The sequence below is a fragment of the Peromyscus leucopus genome, chromosome 19 (genome assembly GCF_004664715.2).
Source record: "Peromyscus leucopus breed LL Stock chromosome 19, UCI_PerLeu_2.1, whole genome shotgun sequence".
Taxonomy (NCBI): domain Eukaryota; kingdom Metazoa; phylum Chordata; class Mammalia; order Rodentia; family Cricetidae; genus Peromyscus; species Peromyscus leucopus.
The window spans coordinates 21,467,590-21,482,707 of NC_051079.1; the positions used below are offsets into that span (position 1 = coordinate 21,467,590).

Consider the following 15,118-nt stretch of genomic DNA (forward strand, 5'->3'; position numbering starts at 1 on the left):
AGTGAGTTCAAGACCAGCCTGGGCTAAAGGAGACTCTGTTCCAAATAAACAAAACCAAAGGGGCTGAAGAGGTGGCTCAGTGATTAAGAGCAATTGCTGCTGTTGCAGGGGACCTGAGTTCAGTTCCCTGCACCCACATGGTGTTTCACAACCATCCGTCACTCCAGTTCTGGAGAATCTGGTCCCTGTTCTGGCATCCAAGGACACCAGGCACACACACATAGTGCACAGATGTGCAAGCAGGCAAAGCACTCATACACGTAAAAATAAAAATAAATATTTAAAACAAAAACCAGTAAACAACATGAGCCAGTGAACACCAAGTCCGGAGGTGACTTTTCTTCTTCCTATCCATGCACATTTTCCAATGCAGTAAGAGTTTCATAGCAGAAAAGTATAAAAGAAAATAATTAAGATAAAATAAATGGTCCTCCTTTCAAGGCAAGCAAAACTTATCAGGAGGCATCTTGTTTAAAAAAAAAAGGCATTTAGCAACCTTGGTAAATGAGGTTGAGGGCATATGGTCATCTCCCTAGGCACCAAGGGTTCTGTTTTCTTGGCCATCTGCCCTGTGAACATTGACCTTACCAAGGGCTCATGACCTCTTTACCCCAGGAAGAATTCACGTTGATAGCTGTCTTTGCCAGCCCCTCTGAAACCCGAGGGCGGCTCTTACTACTTTTGTCCTGCCATCCTGGATCTCCAGGGAGGCAGGCTTTTCCTTCCTAAACTTCTCCTGTCCTAGCTTGTCCTTAGCTGACCCCAAAGTGCTTCCGGCCACACCTTCTAGGCTTGGACCTCAGGCCAAGTCTCCTGCCTAGGCAGAGGTGAGACGAGAGCTCCTGGGAGCTGCAGCAGTGGGACACTTTGGTTGCCGTCCAGTCTTTCTCCGAGTGGCTGTGCCAAACAGGCTGGGCAGCTACTGCTGCCCCCAGAGGAGCTGCTGGCAGCTATCAGGGAGACAGAGCATCGGCTCAGCCACCAAGGTAAAGAAATGAACCTGTGATGTGGGGGTGCCAGCTCTGGTCTTCTGCCCCAACCCCAAGTTCCCTTGCCACCCTTTATGCCCTAAGTGCTTGTGTTCACGCTGCTAGGGGAGGGCAGAGGGAACGGCTCCGGGGCCTCCTGCCCTCTTAGGGCTGGTCAGTGTGGTAGTTCCCCTTGGCTGCACACTGAGTCTCCCCTGGAGACACATTAGGTTTGGGGCATGGTAGGGTCAGCTGCTGACCATTTTGGGAAAGCGTTTGGGGGAAGCTCTTATGGAAGGGTTGCCCATCAGCATTGGTTGTCACCATGGGAAAGAAGAAGCAAAATGTGTCTTGGTTTGCAGGTGACATGGTCTCAGAGACAGTGAGTGGCTGTGGCCCTGCAGAGGGAAACTCTTGTCTGTGTGCTCAGCGGGCTCTGGTTTTATCCCTTTGTGCTGGAGATGGAGCCCAGGGCCTTGTGTATGCTGGACAAATGCTTTGCCACTCAGCCACATCCCCAGCCCCAGAGTGGCTTCCGGTTGGGTGACCAAGGTTGAGATGGTCTGAAATGCAGAGACATGGGACTCCTGAATATCAAGGGCCATTTGTAACTGCGTTTGTCGGATGGATCTCTCCCAGGTCAGACACACAGGTGGAATGGTGTTTTCCTCCTCAGAGTTTTGGGAACTTGGGAGGCTCCTTGGTCCAGCTTTAGCCTAAGACCAGAGAACAACGAGACTCTAAAGAAGCAAGGAGGATTGGGGACATGGCTCAGTTGATAAAGTTCTTGCCTTGCAAGCAGGAGGGCCTAAGTTTCACCCCCAGGACTTGTGAAAAACCGAGGCACAGTGTAATTCCAATGCTAAGGCAGCAGGGGCATCAAGACCCTTGGGTCTAAAAAAAGAAAAAGAAAAAAAAAGTCAGATGGCTCCAGAGCTTGTCCTCTGGGCCTCCACATGTATGGATATGTACACACACACACACACACACACACACACACACACACACACACACACACACATGAGGGAGCAAGGAAGAGTGGTAGGAAACAAATTTGAACAAAGTACAATGATATGTATAAAAATGTCATAATTAAACTTATTTTGTGTGGTAACTAAAATGATAAAGAAAAAAATGCCTATTCTGCTTGGCATGAACATCTATCTACCAGTTTTATTAAGCTTCATCCAACATGTATCTCAGAGATATGAACTGAACTGACAAAAATTCTATAATGAAACTGCATCAATTCCCCTTTAAGAATATGGTGAATATCCCAAGTCTACTTTATAAGCACACCAACCTCACTAAACTAACCTCCTTGGGCTGCGGAGAGAGTTTGCTTGGCCTGCAAGTATGAGGTTCTGAGTTTGATCCTAAAACTCTTGTTTTGTTATATTTTAGACAACAACAGCAACCTCCCCCGCCCCCCAAAAAACTGTAGTGACACATAGCTTGTAATCTCAGAGTTGGGAGGCAGAGGCAGGCAGATCCCTGGGACTCACTGGCCAGCCAGTCTAGCCTACTTGTTGAGTTCGAGAGCAGTGAGAGACCCTATCTGAAACAATAAGGTGGAGGGTGATTAAGACACCCAGCTATGACTACTGCCTTGAGATGTACAAGCATCATCAGTAAATACACATTCCCTGGAAAGATGCAACACTTAACGACTGGTCACCCAAGGAAGGGAACTCATGATAGACCAAAGTAACAACTAGACCAATGTCTACCTTGGTGGACCAATGACTTTTATTGGGTTAGAAATGCCTGAGGTGACTTACACAGAGTAGGGACGACTCAAGAGTAGACACATCACCCCAAAGCCCACCCCAGCTGCAGTCCTAGGGCTATCTGGGAAGCCTGCAGACAGCTGACCATCCAAGAATTCTCTTCCCTGGGAGGGAGCTAAGAGAATCTCCCAAGTTTTTGTTCTCCCGGACATGTGACATTCTTGTTTACCTCCTGAGGCTCATGAGCTACTCCCTCCTGGAGCAAGTGCGTCAATTTGGAGACTACCAGACAACATTATGTCATGCGCAAATCTACCCTTTGGCTTTCAACAGTTAATATTTGACTACAAAACTATTCCAAGGATGAAGACCTGAGCAGGGCCTTCTGTTAACAACGTAACTAAAACTGGATTCATTTAGGAGAGATGAAGAGATTAGGGGAGCTTTCAGTCCTTCAACCATGAGGTGTCTCATGTTCTTCTAGAGAAGTTGAAATGGGACATCTCTAAAGCACCCCTCAGCCCCGCCTCAAACCATGAGAAACTAAATCAAAGCAAAGCAAATCACTGGAGGGCCGCGTTGAAAATCTATCGATTTATTTCCCAAGTCAGTTGTCAGTTAAAACAGCTGGAACAGGACTGAAAGATGATGAGGCCACTCGGAAGCGTGCCAACACTTTTTGGGGGTGGAGGGGACAGGGTCTTACTGTGTAACCTTAGCTCACCTAGACCTTACTGTGTAGACTACTGTTGTAGAAAGAAACAAATAAAGAAATGTAATAGAACTCAAAGGAATAAAAGACAAGGTTTATCCTGGGATATATGAGTGGCCATGCCTCAGCCATACAGATTTAGGTTATTCCACCGTGGCTCAGAGTTTTACCCACTGATGTCCTGAGAAGGAAATATAAAGGGAGTGTCAGTACCATGGGCCAGCTGCCCAGGTGTCTAGATTCGTCCCGGGGGCAAAAGAGAACTGAATGTCCATGGACAGAGAAAGTAAAGACTCGGGAGTAAAAATGGACTTGTGTTGAAGCAGAAAGCATGCGGTCAGGAAGGGTGGGGTCCCCAGAGCCAAGTGGTCTCTGAGCTGGTCCTTAGAGGCTCCCTAGACCATTTCTCCCTCTGAGCCCTCTCCCCACATTTCATTTCCTCAGCCCCAACAGAAAACACCCTCAAGCGGATGGTATTATTTGACTGAAATAGTCAGAAAAACACCGAGATGTTATCCAGTGGATGGCTTTGGCGTGGCAGGTGTTTCAGGTTAATGGATGTTGGTTAAGCACTTTCCAGTGTTACATGAGATTGTCCTTCCCAGGTAGGAATGTTATTTCCTCCCCCCTACCTCTATCCTCACTGCCTACCCCCTTCCTGACTGCTCACAGAAGCCAGTCATAGCCTAGAGGGAGGGGAGAGCGTAGGTAGACCAGCCATCAGGGAGCTGGTACATCCCCTGTGGCTGCCTATGACTACACTCCACACCCTCCTGTCTGCTGGGGAGGGCACGCGGCCTCCTCTGCAGGGCCACACAGTGGTTATGTGGACAAGTTACTTGTTTCATTGTAGAGACAAAATATCTGTCAAACAAATTTATTAGGCCCAGAGTCCCAATAAACACAGTCTATCAAGGCAGGACAGGCCTGGCGGCATCAGCAGCAGGTGGCTGCTGGTTACATTTGATCCACATTCAGGAAGCAGATGAAAGCTTATACTCAGCCACCTTACTATTATTATTATTTTTTATTTTTTTATTTTAATTTTTTTGTTTTTCGAGACAGGTTTTCTCTGTGTAGCTTTGCGCCTTTCCTGGGACTCACTTGGTAGCCCAGGCTGGCTTCAAACTCACAGAGATCCGCCTGGCTCTGCCTCCCGAGTGCTGGGATTAAAGGCGTGCGCCACCACCGCCCGGCTATTTTTTTTATTTTTATTATTATTATTATAAAAAGTTACTTCATTTATTTATTTGTGTGTATGTGTGTATTAGTCAGAGTTCTCTGGAAGAGCAGGACAGAACAAATCTATATTAAGAGGATTTTTACTGGAGTGGTTCATAGACTGTTGTTCGGCTAGTCCAACAATGGCTGTCTCCTGACAGAAAGGCCAAGAACCCAGTAGTTGTTCAGTCCATGAGGCTGCCTGTCTCAGCTGGTCTCCAGGCTGTGCCGGAGTCCTGAAGAAGTCGGTCCTAAAGCCAGCAAAGGAATACATCAACACAGGACTGGTGAACTTGCCGTCCAGCGTGAGGGCAAACAAGGAAAATAAATGCAGGATTCCTTCTCACGAGTCTTTTTATGTGTTCTGCACCCGAAGGTGTGGCCCAGATTTAGGGTGGGTCTTCAGATCTTCAGCAATAAATCCAGATTAAGGGTGAGCCTTCCCACCTCAAATGATCTAGTCAAGAAGATTCTCCAGAGCCGAGTCCAGAGACTTAGGTTTCAGTCGATTCCGTGGCCAAGTTGACAACCACGGTTAGCCATCATAGTGTGTGCACGTGTTTGGGTGTGCACAGGCCGTGACTCCCTTGTGGAGGTCCGGACAACCGGTGGGAGCTAGTTCTTCTGCCACGTGGACTCTGGGGACAGAACTCAGCTTGTCTGGTGCCTTTTACCTGCTGGTACCATCATGCTGGCTATCATTGTCTCCTTCTAGTTGGGTCTGGAAACTCAACCATGGAATGGTACATTCAGAGTCTCCTCCCTCAGTTAACCCAAGTTAGGTAACCCCAGATATGCCCAGAGACTTTTTTGCATGGTTATTCTAAAATCTTATCCCATTGACAAGATTAATCACCATACTTTGGAAGGGCTGCAAGATCCTCATTCTCCTCTTCATGTGGGACTTGTTTTTGGTTCTAGATAGGGGCTGGAGGAAGCCATCTGAGGCACTTTCAGGCCTTCAGATCTCTTCATCCTCATCTTATTGGTCTGGCATGGTGGCTAGAAGAAGCCCCACACCCTGCTTCATCCTTGAGTTCTTGGCCGTTCCTGAAGAGTGTGGGACTCAGGCCTGGAGGGAGGACATGCTTGCTGAGGGTTAATCAGGGCATCTGCTGTCTTCTCTGAGGCTCATCTGCTCTAAGCTCCAGCTCTGCTCCTGGCGAGCTTCTGTACCTCCATTTCCTTCTGGGGCAAACTGTGTGTCAATCTATGTCCTGTCCTTGACCTCAGACTTCTCAGAGCCCACCTGCTGCTCCTCTCTCCAAGTCAGAGCCCTCAGTACGTGATTCAAGCCTCTGTCTGAGTGTTCCTCCATCTTACCAACCTCAGCTCAAACACAAGGCAACACCATTCCGCACCCGGTGACCTCACAGATCTGTGTGTTTCTCCTCTTCCTGAAAAGGGCAGTTATAACACCTCTACGGCCTCCTGGGCTCAGCCTCTCTCTAGGGTGCCTGTTCCTCTTCTTCTATGATAGGGCTGCGTGTGGAACCCCCACTTCCATGGGCCTTCTTTTACCAATCCCAGATCCCTCCCTGTCCTTGGAGATGGGGGCCACTGTTCCCAAGCTCTTAGAGCTCTTCTGCTGGCTTCCCTAGCGTCCCTGAATTGCTTTCTTTGTCTGTGTTTGTGTGGATGCAGGTGCATGTGTGTGCTTGTATGTGTGGGGGCCAGAGTGTCAACTTTTGCTGTTCTTCCTAAGGTGCTGTCTGCCTTGGTTGTTCAAAGACAACATCTCGCACTGCCCAAGAGCTCGTCAAATAGGCTAGGTTGGCAGGCCACCAGGCTTCCCCTGTGTTCAGATTACAAACTCATATACCACCAGACCTGGCTTGTTTGTTTGTTTGTTTTTAAAGTGGACTCTGGCCTCACGATTACAAGGAAAGAACTTCACTGACCCAGCTGTTTCCTCAGCCACTCCTTCTTACCAGGCCTGCCCTATTCATCCCGGACCTCTTCTGCTGCTCCTTCCCTTCTCATGGAAGGCCCTCTACTCACACCCACATCCTCAGGGACCCACTGAACGCTAAGGTTGAACTTGTACGTGAATCAAGCTTCCCACATCTGTAGCAGAGTTCTAAGTCCCTCCCCTGCTCCCTCCTGCTTCCCAACACAAACCACATCCCCACAGCCTAGACGTCCCCACACCCACTTGTCCAGCTACTACATCCCACCACTGTCCAGGAAGCCACCTCCCCTCCCACACTTACCCACACAAGTGCCCCACTGGCACCTGTCATGCCTAGCAAGGGCCACATCCACATCCATATCCCCAGCAAATTCTAACAGTTGCAGAAGACACAATGCCTGACCCCTTTGCCTCCTGGCTCAAGGCAGCACACACTCCTTGCAGGACGTGCCCAGTAGCCACTAATCAGAATGCTCTAGTGTCCACTGCGTCCCCGTGGTAGGGGCTGGTCTTGTTTGGATGCTCTGCGTCTCTAGTGGGGCTGAGCAATGTCCTTCGAGTAGCAGGTGAACAAATGATCCCAGATCCATAGGCAGATCCCCACATGCCCACAATCACACAAGTCATACAACGTCCCTGTGTGAGTGTGTGTGGTGTATGAGCAAGCTAAGTGGGAGGTGGTGGGCAGGTGAAGGCATAGAGGCCAGAGGAAGACTTTGAGCGTCCTACTGAGTCATTCTCCACTGTTTTCCGTTGATAGAGGCTCTCTCATGGAGCCCAGAGCTCCGGGGGCAGCCAGTGAGACCCAGTGGTTCTCCTGCCCCTGCCCTCAACACCACTGGGGTTGGACTCCAACTTCTTCCGTGGTGGGGATTTGAACCCCAGTCCTCATGCTTGTTCCAGGAACCATCTTCCCAGCCCCTGCCTTTGACCTGTCATTCTCTTTGGTTCTCTCGAGACCTCTATGCTTGGTTAAACCACTCAGCTGGCGACTTCTGCCCAGCCTCGCATGCCTGTTCCTCTGTGTTGACAATTGTGGAGACATTTCTCCTGACATGGGCAGAGGGACCGCGGAATCTTTCACACTTAGTATTTAACCAACCCTCAAATCACAGCTTGACAGAAAGGACCAAGACACGTGCCAAAAAGTAATAATAATAACAACAACTGTAGACCCTCCTCTTCGATGATGTCAGCTCCGTGAGAACAGGTTTCTCTCAGCAAATGAGAAAATGATTTCCTAAATGCTTTCATATCATCAGATCATTTTAGGGCAGATAATCCTCCTTGATTTATCAGCAGTGTTTCACTATAACCGGGAGTCTTGGTTTGATTTTAATAAGAAATACTGTTTGGCTGGCGTGCTGACTTAGTATGCGCAAAGCCCCGGGTTCCATCCTCAGCGATGTGTAAACTGAGTGTTTCTGTGATCCCAGCAGAGGGAGGCAGGGGGAAGAGGATCAGGAGCTCAGGTCGTTCTTGGCTACTCAAAAGGGAGTTTGAAGACAGCACGGATTACACAGAACCTTGTCAAAAATAAACAAACAAACAAATTACGTTTCTCAGGAAAGCGCTGGTGTCGGGTCTTAAGGACAATTCAGCTCCCCATGCAAGAAAGATGTTCTGGACCTTGCCCTCTCGATAGGGGACTGCACAGATTAGTGGAGTCCCTTAGTGCCCCGGGAGGCAGTTGGTGCCTAGAAGTGTCTGGGAGACCTAAGTCCGACTGTTTTTCCTGCTGCCTGGGGCAAGGAAGTGCGCGCACGCACGGACTCTCTGGGTTTTACTTTCCTACCACATCCCTTAAAAGTGTCTCGGGATGTGGGTGGGGGAAGGCATGGGTGGGGGAGGGCAGATGAGGTGGGAGGGAGGCTGAATGGGGGGTGGGGTGGGGTGCGAACTCGTGCATGTTTATTATAACTTCATTCCCTTTAAAAGGAAAAGTATGCCCGGAATCCGGGAGGTGGCAACGGAGTCCGGGTTGGCGAGGACGTGACGGACCCACTCAAGTTGGGTGTCTCTAGTGTCAGTCTCTAGTGGCTCCAGGGTTGACGCTTGCACCGGCATCCCCTGTGCCCCTTGAGACTGTCTGTCCCCTGCACCCCTCATCCCGGCTGCCGGCTGGGCGGAGCCGCCCTGGCGGATTGGGTGTGTTCCTCCCTCCGCCGGACCGTGAGTCCTCTGTCAGGGACACAGCCAGTGGATTGCGGATCGGTGCTAGGCTGCTGGGCGCGTGGCCACCATGACGGGAAGGTAACAGATGCCTAGGTTACAGGTGGAGGGTGACATGGGCCGGGACGGGTGCGGGACTGCGGGGGTCGCAGCAGGAAGTCCGGCGTCCCCTCTGCTCCCAGGCTGCAACCCCTCTGGGACTGAGAGTCGGGCAGGGGGTCCTACTCTCTTCCTGGAGGGTGTGTGTGGGCAAGGGCAGGTGTAGTTCTACCGCCAGTGATCCCCTTGGGGTGACCCAGACCAGGGACTTGTCCAAGGTCAAGAGCGAAACCTTAAAACGCGGCTGAGAGCCATGGACTTTCCTGGCAACCTTCTGTGTGATCCCGGGTGATAGTCACTGGGTGCTAGCCTGCCGTTGCCTCCTGTGGGGGAACTACCTCTAGACCCTAAGTGTAGAGGCTCCGGGAGGGGCAGGGAGTATCCCTCCAGTCAGCCCCTGGGGGAGGTTCTGAGGTCCCTTCCTACCATTTCACAGATGAGGTAATTCAGGTTCCAGAGGTTCAGGAGGTGGGTCACATGTCCGCAAGAGTCCAGCCAGTGTTGGCTTCTGCAGTTACTTCTGGAACATGGCTGGGTACAAGTGTGTGGTTCAAAGCTGGGCTGGAAAGACATAGCCAAGAGCTGGCAGGGGTGCTTTTTCTGCCCGATGCCTCGCTACACTGGGGCTCCTGGGGAGCCTTTCCCTTTTGCAACATTTGGTAAAGGGTCCTGGGAGTCAGGGCAACACCCAGTAGTGTGGGTTCGTGGCCTGAAGATCCCTTGAGGCACAGGACAGTGTCCTGCCTCAGGGACACACTGCTGCTGACCGCTGAAGCTGTGGCTGGGAGTCCTAGGGTAGCCCTGGATTGGGAAACACTGTGTATCCTGTCACAGAGTGAGACCGTTTCTGCCCTCCGGCTTCCCAATGCTTCCTCCCCAGCCTCAGCTCTGGGTACTCCCCCAGCATGAAGACTGCTGCTTTATGTGGTGCAGTACAAGGACCTGACCCACCCCAGGAAGGTGGTAAAGGTCTTCCCACAGACTGCTGTGGTCACTTCTGTGTGCCCCTCAGCTTGCCCCCCTGCCCCCGGTTTCCTGGCAGAAATCCTTACCATGTTCTTGCCTCTCCGTGCTCAGTCCTCAGCTTTGAAAGAAAACCAGGCACCCAACTATATCTTAAACTGGAAGTGGGATCCCGAGCAGACACATGAGGCACCTGTTAAGTCTGGATTCCTCAGCCCTCTCTGGATTGGTCGGTCATGGGCAGTCAGCAAAGAGAAAACCTTCCGGAAGGTTTTTGGTGGTGGGAACAGAGATCAGGAGATCTGCTGGCCATGGGGTCACAGGAAACAGGGAGCTCCTTTCTGCTCTGGGTACTATTGCTCATCCTAGAGAACAGAGAAAGCCCTAGACGCGGGGAACCTCAGCAGCAGAGGAAATGTTCACAGTGCCCCTCCTCCGTGATGCCCTCTTTGAACATTTTGGTGGCTCTCTTCGGTTCTTGCCTTCAAGCATTTCCCTGTTGGTGTGTTTTATGTCGCTGTGAGATGACCCTGTCCACCACAGTTCCAGGCTTGGCTTCCTTCCCTCGTACACACAGAGATCCTAGCCAGGCTTGTCTGGGAGGAACACACATCTGACTCAGACTTTGGAGTGGGTAGGTCTCTTCTTGTCCTAGGAACTGTGGGGGTTCTTTAGCTCCATGTCACATGCTCTGTGCCCATTGCCTCGGTGAGGCGGGGCAGGTCTTCATGCTTGGATCCTGGAACCCCCACCAGACCTTGGAGCCAGACTGCAGGGGTACCCCTTCTCTGCTCACACCCCTCAGGACCCTTCTTGTCACCTCTCCCCTGGGCAGTGGCAGGCAAGAGCAGAAGGAGGGCTGCGGGGAGCCAGCAAAGGAGACCTGGAGTAGCATCCTTTGTAAAGGCACCCATTGTTGCTGCGCAGAGAGGGCTGTGAGGAGACTGGGAAGCCAACCAGGAGGCCAGCAGCCAGGGAGGCTGAGGGCATGGAGTTGGGAGGCAGGGTCAGGGCTTCCTGGAGGTGGAGTGGACAGGATGTTATCGGAACTGTTTGAGCGAGGGCCACGGCTCTTTCAGCCACCTCCTCAATGGGCCAGTTAAATAGACAAGTGATAATGAAAGACAGAGGAAGGACAGTTATTCAGTGTGGTCACACCGGGAAGAGAAGCAGGGGTCCTGTCAATGGCTACGTTGTCTCCCACCCCAATCCGCCCTCAGGTCCTGACATGAAGTTCAGGTTTAAAAGAAGGCAAGAGGAACGCATGGGTAAGAGGTCCCGGGCAGGGTGTGGTGCTGCCCGCCACTCCCCTGTTCCAGTCTCAGTTCCAGTCTCTGCAGCAAGGTAGCCTGACAGCTGTCAGAATCATGTGACATCTCTTCCTGGGAACGAGCCCCTCTCCTGGCTCGCCCAGGCTTCAGCATCTTTCCTCCCCGTGATGGCAGTCCTGGAGCAACTCTGGTTTCTTGGGGATCACTGCTTCCATAGTCAGATAGCCAAGCCAGGTGTGGTGGCGCACACCTTTAATCCCAGAACTCGGGAGGCAGAGGCAGGGGCATCTCTGTGGGTTCGAGGCCAGCCTGGTCTACAGAGCGAGATCTAGGACAGTCAGGGCTGTGACACAGAAAAACCCTGTCAAAAAAAAGTCTGATAGCCAAAGGGAGAGACACAAATGTCTCTTGAGCACATCTTCATCTCAGTTACGAGAACAGGTCACCAATGGCATGCTCTGAGATGCACAGTAAGGAGCATTGGTGAAGGCCTGTTTTTCAGCAGATCTGAGAGGAAGAAAGGGTGTTTTAGGTGTGGGCCAGTCTGAGGGGAGAACTGGAGAGGCCCAGGAAAGGGCTGGGCTGGGGAAAGAGGGCCTGAGCCCTGTGCATTGCTGAGGAAGAGAAGGCGCCATGGTGTGAGAAGGAGCCAGCCAGGGGGTGGTGTCACGGCCTGGAGACTTCAACACCAGGTTCTGTGGTAGTCACAGCTGTGCTCCCCTGTTAGAATCTCTAAGCAAGCTCTCAGGAAAAGCCCAAGACCAAGCAAGTGATTTCTGGCTACAGTGATCGTTTCTGAAGTGTGATGTATTGCTCTTCAAAGAACTGAAAGTAGTATTAGTGAAGAATGCATTCCTGTAAAGTCCTAAACTTCTGTCTATACCATTCTTTCAGATGCTTTTAGAGATCTCTGAGACATGCCAGGCTTAGCATTACATAAATAATCCTTTTACAGAGGGTAGGCAGGATCTCTCAAGGCCCACCCTTATCCACTCCAAGCAGGTACCAGTTGATCTTAGACAGCTAAAGGAATCCTTAAAAAGAAACATTAGCAAGCCCCCCACCCCCTCCCAAATTTTATTACGTAAATTGTTTCTTCAAAAGAACGATGTTGGGAACAAAGTTGATGTAACCAAACACTCAACAAGAAGCAACTTGAGGAAGGAGACATTTCCTGTGGCTCACAGTTTGAGAAGACACAGTCCATCGTGGCCGGGAAGACATGGCAGCAGGAATGAGAGGCAGCTGGTCCAGCTGTGTGTGCGTTCAGGAAACACAGTAGGGGGACTGCTGGGGCTCAGGACCCCAGAGGCCAGTTTGCTGGCTCTAGATGTTATTAATGCAACCGTCAATATCAACCATTACAGTTGTGTGTAGTGCAGTGCTGCTGTGTGGGGGAGACCCCACTCCATGAACCCCTCCATAATCCACAGCCATTCTCCGTGAACCATCTCACTGCTTCATCTCAATGTGCTGCCGCTTTTATGGGGTCACTATGTGACTCCTCACCCCAATGGGTCTCACCCCTTTGCACTGTCTTGCCCAGCTTAGTTCCAAACTTTCACTGTAGGTATAGAGGCTTCCCTAGTTCATGCAGTTCAGACACAGTATTCCCTCATTACCACAGTTTCCCATACTGGGCCTTTATTAATGTCCCCATGTGCATGCTGAATCATGAATTCACCATTCTCTCTTAAAGCTCAAACAAGGATATCTTCTATAGTTTCTATCACGTTCTCTTCCTCCTCACTCTCTGATTCTCCCCCAAGGGTTCTGTGTTTTTGGATCCTTGGAAGAGCTCTTTAGCATCGATATAATTTACACCCTTTGCCTTTAGTTCTGCAAGCTGTAAGAAGGATTAGCCAGCTACTTAATCTCATCCCCCCAACTTCCCACTTTTCCAACAGAGGCTACTGAAGAGGACAGTGTCTGCGTGTCTCTTCATCACTGTGATTCCTCCCTTACATGGGGCAAGCGTTTTCCCCTCTCTGGGAAGGTCACATGACTCAGTCACATGCTCTATCACACACACACACACACACACACACACACACACACACACACACACGCCATGTAGCAACTACCACAGTCTATTATGATTCTGTCCCACACTTAGTACTTCCAGGGATCAAAGTCCATTTACTGATTCATCAGCTGTTGTGAGGGGGGGGCATTCCCATGTTTGCATGGCAGACTCCGTTTATCAAGGAGGCATACCACCCCTTATCATGCAGAGGAAGATGGTTACCATGGGATTTCCCCCCAGGGATGTTCTGCTTTCAGATGGTTTGGCTTTGCTTGCATGTTTTATTGCCCACTACAGGAAAGAGGTAGACTATCCTAAGGTAGGCAGAGAGGGAGGGGTTGCTTCTGCAGATGCGCCATTGGTCGTCTTCAGTTGCATTCACACTTTCTGATCTTACCAGGACCCCCCCCCCCGACACACATACAAATATTAAAGACAGGCTGGCTTCCTGTTCAATATGTAGTTGAAAAATAACAACCTTGAACTTCTGATCCTCCTGCTTCTACCTCTGGAGTGCTGGGGTTACAGGTGTGCACCATGACACTCATATGTCTTTAAAATGGTACACTGTAGAGAGTTCTGGGTTCTAGCATTTAAGACTTCTGTATGAGAGAGGCTGAGATACTTTGGAGGCATGAGTTTAATGCTGACTACCAGAACTCTGTCCCTAAGCTTCTGCACATTTGCAGCCATCTACATCAGGAAGTGGGCATGTGGGCACTTGGAGCCTTTTGCCTCCTCCGGACTCAGCCTCTAAATGTCCTTTAAAAATATTTGCTGAATCAATCATTGTTGGGCAACTTTGGAGTTGGCTGCCCTTACAAATGATATTCTGGGCAGGGCTTGTTAATGAGTACCACTCTGTCTCTGGGTTTGCTGATGGGTGTTCTTGGCACCTGAGAGCAGCAGGCTGGCCCTGGACTCAGTTGCCTGTTGACAGGAGCAATGGCGAATGTTTCTTTAGGATGGCCTGGGAAGATGCTACTTATGCTTTCTCATCTTACCCAGAAGGCTCACAGTGACAGCCCAGAGCTCCCTGCTCTGCCCCTGCATTAGTGACTAGAGTGATAGCTCAGGCAGCGGTGGCCATGGCTCCCATACTCCCCTGGGGTGGTTGTCTTTGGGTGACAAGTCACTGTGTCACCCTCTACAAGCAAAAATCACGAGGGCTTCTCTAAATATTGACAGCGTGAGCTTCTTTTTGGAATGCTTGGCTCTTTTGTGTGTGTGCACTCACAGGCAACTGAATATATGGAGTGAGTGTGCATGGAACATGGAACATGTATGCAGTCAGAGGACAACCTTTGATGTTATGCCTCAGGTGCTTTTTTTTTTTTTTTTGAGGCAGGGTGTCTTATGTTCCTGGAAGTTCACCACATTATCCAGGATAGCTGGCCAGGGAGCTTCCAGAGCTCTACCTTGCTTTGCCTTGGGCACCCCACCCCCACCCCATGTCACTCACCACTGCGGGATTCCAAGGGGTGAACCACTACGCTAGCTCGACTTTTAAAGTTGGTTTTGGGGGTCTGAACTGAGGTCCTCACACTAGCAAAGCAAATGCTCTGCCCTCTGAGCCATTCTCAAGCCTGGGCACTCAGCTTTTGGTTGGCCAAGATCCTAGGGGACGGGAGCCCAGGGTTTGCGTTCTGAAGTTGGCTTTCATGCTGCAAGCTCTCAGAGAAAGAAGCAAGGTGGCATGTGCACATGGTGGGGCCTGCAGCTGGCCTGGAACAGTAGATGAAGCTGGCCTTGAACTCACAGAAAACCCGCCGTCTCAGCCTCCCGGGTGCTGAGATTAAAGGCATATGCTATCAAGTCATGCTTTGCAGTTTCTTAACCGTTCCAAGGGTTGGCTTGTACTCCGCACTCCCCACTGCAGTGTGCCCAGGAGCTCAGGCTCCCCACTGTATAGGGACAGATAGAACCCAGCCCTGTTTTGGGACCTGCCCAGGCCCAGTCCCCTCCTCAGGCCCTGCTTTCTGGAAGCTGACCGCGCAGCGCAGCAGGAACAATACCCTTTCTATTCAGATCGGACGGCTGCCCT

At 50.8% G+C, this 15,118-nt stretch overlaps 1 protein-coding gene across 2 annotated transcripts in view; it reads left to right on the forward strand.

Moving 5' to 3' along the window:
- The first annotated feature begins 676 nt into the window (after positions 1–676).
- Positions 677–15,118, forward strand: part of Lims2 (LIM zinc finger domain containing 2) — a 40,027-nt gene continuing 25,585 nt past the window's right edge. Inside the window, exon 1 of one of the 2 annotated variants that reach the window (XM_028867079.2) lies at positions 677–986. Coding sequence is in view for 1 of the 2 variants with exons in the window: in XM_028867077.2 (XP_028722910.1) it covers positions 8,786–8,796 (11 nt within the window). In the remaining variant the exon portion in view is untranslated. Of the gene's footprint in view, positions 987–8,499; positions 8,797–15,118 lie in introns of those variants that run through there. The other variant, XM_028867077.2, reaches the window with a different exon arrangement.